Below are 10707 nucleotides of genomic sequence, written 5' to 3' on the forward strand. Positions count from 1 at the left end.
GTTTAGTTAAGAAACATTCATTATTTTGTTTATTTTAGCACAACATAATTGTATTTAAATATTTTTTTTGTCAGTTTTTATGAGTCTCTTTTTATGCAGTATATTTGATTAGTATTCATTTTTTTAAACTAGTCTGACCTAAGCCTTAAAGTTATGTGTTAAATAGATAAAAAATCTTTATTAATAACGAACGCTTTCATATCATTTGACAAGGTTGTAAACTGTATGTCAGTTAGATATAATTATTGATACACTTAAAATTAGTACTTCAGTGTTAATATTTGAGTGGGCTGCGGCCTCTCTGTCGTGAAGAAGTTGGACCCAGAGGTCAAAAAGTTTTAGAACCCCTGCATAAGGTGTTTTAACAAAAAATATATTTTATAACAGAAAATAATTTGTAACAGGACTGTGCTGATATTGTGTCCCCGCCCTCATTCATGGTAAAATGGTAAATAGGTTGTACTTGTATTGCGCTTTTCTACCTTTTTTTAAGGAACTCAAAGCGCTTTGACACTATTTCCACATTCACACATTCACACATTCATGGTTAAGATACACAGAAAAATAACAGTTAAAAATAACAGTTTGACCTTGTTCCGTGTGGAATATTACTATATCAACATTTTCAGAGGAGGTAATATGTTTTGGTAACAGGACTGACGGAAAACCCAGTAGCACGACTAAAATGGGAATTTTAACATTTTTTTAAGAAAATAAATAGTGATTGAGATAAGGAGTAAGATACATTTTCAAACAAAATAAAAATGATTATCTTTCATTGAAAAGTCTAAAAAAAAAAAGGGCAACAAATGACATTATTGCAGTGTTCAAGGTAGTTACATTTTTAAAATTACATTGAATAAATATGGAATCAGTTCAGTGCGCAGGACCCATTGCAAAAAAAAAGAAAGGATTCTACAGTTAATATTTTATTTTTGTTGGAATGGCCCAACAGCCGTCTTGCAGAGTTACAAATGGCGTGGCTCGGGTGGTAGAGCGGCCATGCCAGCTTCAGCCATCCTAGTCACATCCCTTGTGTCCTTAGGGAAGACACTTGGGCCTTGCATTACAGCTCCTGCCATCAGTGTGTGAATGGGTGAATATGGAAATAGTGTCAAAGCAAGTATAATCCACTTACAAACAGATCCACAGAATTTACTGTAGTGTTAAGTCACGTATTGCTTGGCAGACTAAATAGAAATTTTCATTGAAACAAGATGCACACACTGCTCTGTATTTATTCTAGTGTATAATACATGTTGGAAAAAAACACTGCCCTCTAGTGGGTAGCCAGTATTGATGCCTATTAAGTTATTAATAATGTACTATAAGTGTTAAAAATAGGTCAGCTCAAATAAAACCGCCAACTTCTAGAACTTCTGTTCCGAATCTGTTAGAAAATGTTTTGACTCTCATCCAAACGGGCTTCATCAATTCATGCTTACAGATTTGGGTCGGACAGCTCTCGTCTGACAGCCTGGTGACAGGTTCAAAGTATCTAATTTTATTTTGAGCGACAAAAAACTGCCATATGTGTCAGATCTATCTGAGAAACTCCAATTTTTTTTCAACCAACACGGTATCGCGAAGATTTGGACTAGAGCTGTCCCATCTAAGTCTGATCACATAAAATGATAAAACCTACTCGGATGAGAGGCGAAACGTCTTGGAAGACAAACTGAACAGTCGCAGTTGAGATCAAGTCAATGCTCTGAGAAAACGACTGAGATGCACATCTTTTGGCCCTTCAGTACAAACACAAAAAATGTGAATGTGATCTGAACAAAATGGTGACATGTTTTCGTATTGTCTTCCTGCTAGGTACCACATCTACTTGGTGGATGAGAACAACCCGGGCTTCGACGAGCCCAGAGCTTGTTTTTACGCCGCACAAATCATCCAAGGCTTGGAGCATCTTCACCAGAAGAGAATCATCTACAGAGATCTCAAACCTGAGAACGTTCTCCTCGATAACGACGGTCAGAAATCGACTTTGTTGGGATTCTCCCTCGTTGTCATTTAAACTGATCGAAGGTTCTCCGAGCAGGAAACGTACGCATATCTGATCTGGGCCTCGCCGTGGAGTTGAAAGAGGGCAAAACCATGACTAAAGGCTACGCTGGAACACCAGGTAACTACCGTGCCATATTTACTTACATTCATTATACTGTAACTGCACAATATTAGCAATTAGGCAAGGTTGTCTGCCTTACTCCCAACAGTCTGCTGGTAGGTTTTTGTTTTGTTTGATTGCAGGGTACATGCCTCCAGAGATGCTGAAAGGAGAGAAGTACGACATGTCAGTGGACTACTACACTCTGGGAGTGACCTTGTTCGAGTTCATAGCAGCCAAGAATCCATTCAGAAACCGAGGGGAGAAGGTTTGTTAATGAGAAAAAATATATATACAGTCGTGGTCGAAAGTTTACACACACTTGTAAAGAACATAATGTCATGGCTGTCTTAAGTTTCCAATCATTTCTACAACTCTTATTTTTTTGCGATAGAGTGATTGGAGCACATACTTGTTGGTCACAAAAAACATTCATGAAGTTTGGTTCTTTTATGAATTTATTATGGGTCTACTGAAAATGTGAGCAAATCTGCTGGGTCAAAAGTATACATACAGCAATGTTAATATTTGGTTACATGTCCCTTGGCAAGTTTCACTGCAATAAGGCGCTTTTGGTAGCCATCCACAAGCTTCTGGCAAGCTTCTGCTTGAATTTTTGACCCTTCTTCTTGACAAAATTGCTGCATTTCAGCTAAATTTGTTGGTTTTCTGACATGGACTTGTTTCTTCAGCATTGTCCACACGACTTTGGGAAGGCCATTCTAAAACCTTCATTCTAGCCTGATTTAGCCATTCCTTTACCACTTTTGACGTGTGTTTGGGGTCATTGTCCTGTTGGAACACCCAACTGCGCCCAAGACCCAACCTCCAAGCTGATGATTTTAGGTTGTCCTGAAGAATTTGGAGGAAATCCTCCTTTTTCATTGTCCCATTGACTCTCTGTAAAGCACCAGTTCCATTGGCAGCAAAACAGGCCCAGAGCATAATACTACCACCACCATGCTTGACGGTAGGATTGGTGTTCCTGGGATTAAAGGCCTCACCTTTTCTCCTCCATACATATTGCTGGGTATTGTGGCCAAACAGCTAAATTTTTGTTTCATCTGACCACAGAACTTTCCTCCAGAAGGTCTTATCTTTGTCCATGTGATGTCAAAAATAAGAGTTGTAGAAATTATTGGAAACTCAAGACATCCATGACATTATGTTCTTTACAAGTGTATGTAAACTTTTGACCTTGACTGTATATTAATTAGAACTGTCAAACATAAGAGTTAACTCAGGTGATTAATGACAAAAAATTATCGCTTTATCTTGTACAAACCCCAAAAACAGTGAAGTTGGCATGTTGTGTAAATCGTAAATAAAAACAGAACACAATGATTTGCAAATCCTTTTCAACCTATATTCAATTGAATAGACTGCAAAGACAAGATACTTAATGTTCGAACTGGAAAATTTTATTTTTTGCAAATATGAGCTCATTTGGAATTTAATGCCTGCAACATGTTTCAAAAAAGCTTTCACAAGTGGCAAAAAAGACTGAGAAAGTTGAGGAATGCTCATCAAACACTTATTTGGAACATCCCACAGGTGAACGGGCTAATTGGGAACAGGTGGGTGCCATGATTGGGTATAAAAGCAGCTTTCATGAAATGCTCAGTCATTCACAAACAAGGATGGGGCGAGGGTCACCACTTTGTGAACAAATGCGTGAGCAAATTGTCCAACAGTTTAAGAACAACATTTCTCAATGAGCTTTTGCAAGGAATTTAGGGATTTTACCATCTACGGTCTGTAATATCATCAAAAGGATCAGAGAATCTGGAGAAATCACTGCACATAAGCGATGATATTATGAACCTTCGATCCCTCAGGCGATACTGCATCAAAAAGTGACATCAGTCTGTAAAGGATATCACCACACGGGCTCAGGAACACTTCAGAAAACCACTGTCAGTAACTACAGTTCGTCGCTACATCTGTAAGTGCAGGTTAAAACTTTACTATGCAAAGCGAAAGCCATTTATCAACAACACCCAGAAACGCCACCGGCTTCGCTGGGCCCGAGCTCATCTAAGATGGACTGATGCAAAGTGGAAAAGTGTTCTGTGGTCTGACGAGTCCACATTTTAAATTGTTTTTGGAAACTGTGGACGTCGTGTCCTTCGGACCAAAGAGGAAAAGGACCATTCGGATTGTTATAGGTGCAAAGTTGAAAAGCCAGCATCTGTGATGGTATGGGGGTGTATTAGTGCCCAAGACATGGGTAACTTACACATCTGTGAAGGCAGCATTAATGCTGAAAGGTACATACAGGTTTTGGAGCAACATATGTTGCCATCCAAGCAACGTTATCATGGACGCCCCTGCTTATTTCAGAAAGACAATGCCAAGACACGTGTTACAACAGCTTCATATTAAAAGAGTGCGGGTACTAGACTGGCCTGCCTGTACTCCAGACCTGTCTCCCATTGAAAATGTGAGGCGCAATATGAAGCCTAAAATACGACCACGGGGACCCCGGACTGTTGAACAACTTAAACTGTACATCAAGCAAGAATGGGAAAGAATTCCACCTGAAAAGCTTCAAAAATTGGTTTCCTCAGTTCCCAAATGTTTACTGAGTGTTGTTAAAAGTAAAGACCATGTAACACAGTGGTAAAAATGCCCCTGTGCCAACTTTTTTTGCAATGTGTTGCTGCCATTAAATTCTAAATTAAGGATTATTATTATTAAAAAAATAAAGAAGTTTCTCAGTTCCAACATTAAATATCTTGTCTTTGCAGTTTATTCAATTGAATATAAGTTGAAAATAATTTGCAAATCATTGTATTCTGTTTTTATTTACGAATTACACACCGTGCCAACTTCACTGGTTTTGGGTTTTGTGTATACGCAGATCAAACACGGAATTTATTTTGCCTTAACCGTAGCTGGTTACCTCAAACGCCGAGAGTTGTTATGCAGTTAGTGATCAGATCGCTGCTGTCCACTGTTCCCCTCACCTCCCAGGGGGTGATCAAGGGTGATGGGTCAAATGCAGAGGATAATTTCGCCACACCTAGTGTGTGTGTGTGTGTGACAATCATTGGTATTTTAACTTGAACTTTAATCAATGCATACGCAGAGATGAGTGAGGAGACTCACTTGCAAATCTCACTCCAAAATAAACCCTGACGGGACTTAAGATACTATTACCATGTTTTGGAGCAACTAAATGTTGAGAGTCGCCACAGAAATAACTGTTTTTCAGCTGTGGTCCATTAAGAGCAAAAATTATGACCGAAATGTATTTTCATTTGCCTTTCAGTTTTATTGACAGTTTATTTAAAACCTCTAAAGGCTTAGTGGCCACATGCGTGGGCAGCACCTTTTTGCTCTTATTTCCAAAATTGTGTACACTACTGAATTGGGGTCTTATAGCGGCTTATGTGGACACTTATACTGCTATCTGGTGGTGTCAGAAAAGTATAACATACAATGGAATTTGGAAAAAAGAAGTGTAAAAATAAGAATCAGCATGTCACTAAACATGAAGTACACATTTGTGTACTTATGGACTAAGTCAGTGGTTCTTAACCTTGTTGGAGGTACCGAACCCCACCAGTGTCATATGCGGATTCACCGAACCCTTCTTCAGTAAAAAAAAATATATCCTTTTTTTTTTTCAAATTCAAGACAAAGTTATATGTTTTGTTTTTTTACCGGTGCACAAAATGAACCATGCATGAACATCAATTTGTTCAAAGAACAAAACCAACACAGTGCATAAACTCACAACAATTTACACACCTGCAAATCAGTGTGACTTCTGCTGTTGCCGTATCCATAATACGCCGATATGGAGAAGTTTTTATTTACACAATGAGTCAGGTGTGTCTCGACATCTGCGGCGGAGGGTCCGCCGAACCCTTGAGGCCGACTCACCGAACCCCTAGGGTTCGATCGAACCCAGGTTAAGAACCACTGGACTAAGTACATCATATCAAAAGATGATTCTTAGTTTTTATTCTAATTAGGGTCCAATAAGCCCAAATAGCAAAGAGAAATAAAAAAAGCATGTAAACAAACAGCTTGGGCCTTAAGAGGTTAAGAAACATATTTTGTTATTATTAATCAAGTTAGAATGTATGGATTTTAGCATTGTGTAATTAGATGCTAATTTTTCAATAGTTTTATGAGTCTTTTATTGTGCATTAACTTTGATTAGTATTTATTGTTATAATAAGCTTGCCCTAAAGCTCGATAATCATCTTTGTGATTAAGACATGCTTTCATATCATCTGACAAGTCTTATTTAGGTTTATTTAACGTATAGTTATTGAATAGGGTTAAATCAAGAGCAAAATGACTAATTCAGTGAGTGTTAATATTTGAGTGGGATCCGGGCCCCTCTGTCGTGGAAATGTTGGGTCCCGAGTTAAGAAAGGTTTTGACACTGTATTATGAAATTGCATTTGTGATCAAATATTGGGCTATTTTGTGAAGTTATTTTAAATGATGCAAGCGAGTAATAACCCGTGATTAATCCAAATTCAAAAGCGTCATTAGTCTGACTAAAACAGATACTCATTGGACAGCACTAAAATTTAAACTTATAAGATAGACTCCAGCACCCCCCGCGACCCTGAAAGGGACAAGCGGTAGAAAATGGATGGGATGGCTAGTACTACTTTTAAATGTCTGTGTTTTGTGTGCGTGCTATTCAGCTGGAACGTGAGGAGATGAAAGAGCGAGTGCTGACCCGCCAGGTGGTCTACACGGACAGCTTTAGTGACAACGCCAAGTCCCTGTGCAGCGCGCTGCTGGCTAAAGAAGTGGAGAAGAGGATGGGCTTCAAGAACGGGAGCTCTGACGAGATCAGGGCGCATCCTTTCTTTCGTGACATCAACTGGAGGAAGCTGAACGCAGGTACCATCACTTCCACTCTTCATGATACTGGGGTCACCTTAGCAACCCCAACAATAAGCATGTTGTTCATTAGTGTTCAATTAATGCCTCATTTTGGCCCCTTTTGGCACACCATGGACAGATCACATTTGGTTGTTAAAATATACTCATAATAGTACTTAGTATGTAAAAGTACAGTCGTGGTCAAAAGTTTACATACACTTGTAAAGAACATAATGTCATGGCTGTCTTGGGTTTACAATACATTCTACAACTCTTATTTTTTTGTGATAGAGTGATTGGAGCACATACTTGTAGTTCACAAAAAAAACATTCATGAAGTTTGGTTTCCGTTATGAATTTATTATGGGTCTACTGAAAATGTGAGCAAATCTGCTGGGTCAAAAGTATACATACAGCAATGTTAATATTTGGTTACCGTACATGTCCCTTGACAAGTTTCACTGCAATAAGGCGCTTTTGGTAGCATCCACAAGCTTCTGGCAAGCTTCTGGTTGAATTTTTGACCACTCCTCTTGACGAAATTGGTGCAGTTCAGCTAAATTTGTTGGTTTTCTGACATGGACTTGTTTCTTGAGCATTGTCTTTGGGAAGGCCATTCTAAAACCTTCATCTGACATCACATGGACAAAGATAAGACCTTCTGAAGGAAAGTTCTGTGGTCAGATGAAACAAAAATTGAGCTGTTTGGCCACAATACCCAGCAATATGTTTGGAGGAGAAAAGGTGAGGCCTTTAATCCCTGGAACACCATTCCTACCGTCAAGCATGGTGGTGGTAGTATTATGCTCTGGGCCTGTTTTGCTGCCAATGGAACTGGTGCTTTAAATGGGACAATGAAAAAGGAGGATTACCTCCAAATTCTTCAGGACAACCTAAAGTCATCAGCCCGGAGGTTGGGTCTTGGGCGCAGTTGGGTGTTCCAACAGGACAATGACCCCAAACACACGTCAAAAGTGGCAAAGGAATGGCTAAATCAGGTTAGAATTAAGGTTTTACAATGGCCTTCCCAAAGTGCTGATTTAAAAGTGTGGACAATTTGAATAAAAGTTTTTCATTTTGATACGTAATTCTAACATATTTAATAGTTCATAATAATAATAAAATATTTTGTGTATATACTGTAAATCAGGGGTGTCAAACGTACGGCCCGAGGGCCAGATCAGGCCCGCCAAGAGGTTTTATCTGGCCTGCGGGATGAGTTTGCTAAGTATAAAAATTACCCTGTAACTTTTGAATGAAAGAAACTGCTGTTCTAAATGTGTCCACTGGATGTTGCAATAGCAATTATTTGTATCTTTGTAGATGATGCTACATATGTACAAAATAAACCACATGATGTTAGTACATCAGTCGAGGAAAATGAGCAAACTACATAAATAACATACTGTAATTTGATTTTGATATAATTTTTTGATCTTGATAGATTAAAAATTAACACCAATGAGTTGATTGATGAACATTATCACATCATTTATTGAGAAAATATAAATAACGACAAATAAAGAGAGAATACTATTAACCGCAACATGTAAGTGTAATAAAACCCCAACAAGATGTGTACAATTTCAAAATGTGCTTGTTCTATTTTCAAACAATCTGAAGTTGTCTTTATTTTTAAAGTTATCGTGCTGTGATTGTATCAGTCCAGCCCACTTGGGAGTAGATTTTTCTCCATGTTGCCCCCGATCTAAAATAAATTTGACACCCCTGCTGTAAACAAACCAAGGATTAGAAATGAGTCATTTTTGAGTCATGAAAGTATTTTCAATGAGTACAATGAATTAGGTCTCCATTAAAAAATAAATCGGTAACACTTTAGTATGGGGAACATATTCTAAGTAACAAAGACTTAATTTAGAGTTATTTGGACACTAGGGGAACATATTGTAAGTAACAAAGACTTAAGGGTTAGGGTTATTGTAGTTTTGTGTTTTGTTGTGTAAGAACAGACCGTATTCATTAAGTGGCATTAAAGGGAGAATCCTATACAACAACTTCCTTACTTAGTACTGATAAGCAATCATTCTGAGGTTATTGAGGGAAGACTCTTAGTTAATGGCTTACTGGTTGTATAATAAGGCCATGCAGAATAAGGCATTAATAAGTACTTAATAATGACTAATTAAGAGCCAATATGTTACTAATTTGCATGTTAATAAGCAACTAATTAATGGTGAATATGTTCCCCATGCTGAACTGTTACCAATAAATCTATTATTCTGATTATGGTTTATTATTAAAACTAAATGTGTGTTGAAATTGTCCAAAATGGATGCTGGTCTGGTCCCCTCCTGCCCTCCCCCCTCTCCCCCGTTGTGCCATACCTTATATGCAAATATTACACCCTCCCCCCCGGCCCTCCTCCAGGCATCCTGCCTCCTCCGTTCGTCCCTGACCCCAAAGTGGTGTACGCTAAAAGTCTGGACGATGTCGGCGCCTTTTCCTCGGTCAAAGGAGTCGCCCTGGAGGACCCGGACAAGAGCTTTTTTGACGAGTTCTCCTCGGGCAACATCCCCATCCCTTGGCAGGAGGAGATGATCGAGATGGGAATTTACGGGGAGCTGAACTTGTGGGGCCCTGAAGGCAGCGTCCCCAACGACCTGCGCAGGGAGTCCATACTAGAGCAGCCCAAGTCCTCTACGTGCTGCGTCTCCTAATACTGTATCCTCGCTCAGGACCGCCTCCTTCGGACCTTGTTGCATCGCAGGAGATGCGTGGAGGCCCATCTCTCACCGCTATCCTTTCCTCTTTCTTCTCAATATTTCTCCCTATTTCTTCTTCCCATTACTGTAAAACATTTACTTTCCTTAGTTATTCTTCTACTGTACTCTTTACTGTACTCTTTGCAACTATGAAGGCTGCGTTCACACCTGTCACGTTTGCTTTGGTCAAACAACAACTGTGTTTGCTCTGCTGGCATAATTCATTTGGCAAATTAAGAACACCTTCATCTGAATCCTAATGTGGACCGAGACCACTTGCAAGTAAACTCTGCTGCGGTTCGGCGAATGTGAGTCCTATACGGACCAAGATTCAGACCAGTGGTGCAATAACACATGTAGGAGAACATTTATTCTCTCTTTCTCTTTCTCTTTCTCTTTCTCTCTCTCTCTCTCTTGTATTCCTACCCTTCTTGAGACATCAAGGAAAAGTACCGTCAATATGAGGACCGGTGAACAAGTTAGGACCCAAATCATGGTCCCAATACGGAAAACTATTGCATCTAATAGAGAATGTCTCATTAGCACCCCTGGTGGTGAAATGATCAAAATTAGGGTGATCCCAAAAAGGAGGGATTTTTCAAATTGACTGTGTGACGGTTTTAAATGTGCTCCCCCTCTGGTCAACATATGAAATAACAAGTGTCAGTAAGAAGTTGGAATGCGCCCCCTTTGGCCAAAAGTAATTAAAAAAAAGAAATATGCCTAATAAAACTTTATATATCTAGAAAGGGTGGTCCTGAAGAGTGAGACGTTTTTGAGAGAGAGAGAGAGAGAGAGAGAGAGAGAGAGAGAGAGAGAGAGAGAGAGAGAGAGAGAGAGAGAGAGAGAGAGAGAGAGAGAGAGAGAGAGAGAGAGAGAGAGAGAGAGAGAGAGAGAGAGAGAGAGAGAGAGAGAGAGAGAGAGAGCTTTCATATGAGGATGGTCCTGAAGAGTGAGACATTTTTCAGAGAGAGAGAGAGAGAGAGAGAGAGAGAGAGAGAGAGAGAGATATCT

The 10707-nt window shown here is 39.3% G+C and overlaps 1 protein-coding gene across 1 annotated transcript in view; it reads left to right on the top strand.

Moving 5' to 3' along the window:
- Positions 1-10500, top strand: part of grk1a (G protein-coupled receptor kinase 1 a) — a 17813-nt gene extending 7313 nt beyond the window's left edge. The window contains exons 3-7 of the mRNA XM_061971062.1: positions 1822-1979; positions 2048-2131; positions 2257-2381; positions 6787-6988; positions 9359-10500. Of these exons, the coding sequence (XP_061827046.1) occupies positions 1822-1979; positions 2048-2131; positions 2257-2381; positions 6787-6988; positions 9359-9648 (859 nt within the window). The 3' untranslated portion in view covers positions 9649-10500. The remainder of the gene's footprint in view (positions 1-1821; positions 1980-2047; positions 2132-2256; positions 2382-6786; positions 6989-9358) is intronic.
- Positions 10501-10707: the final 207 nt, after the last annotated feature.

This window comes from Nerophis lumbriciformis, linkage group LG13 (genome assembly GCF_033978685.3).
Source record: "Nerophis lumbriciformis linkage group LG13, RoL_Nlum_v2.1, whole genome shotgun sequence".
In the NCBI taxonomy this organism is placed as follows: Eukaryota; Metazoa; Chordata; class Actinopteri; order Syngnathiformes; family Syngnathidae; genus Nerophis; species Nerophis lumbriciformis.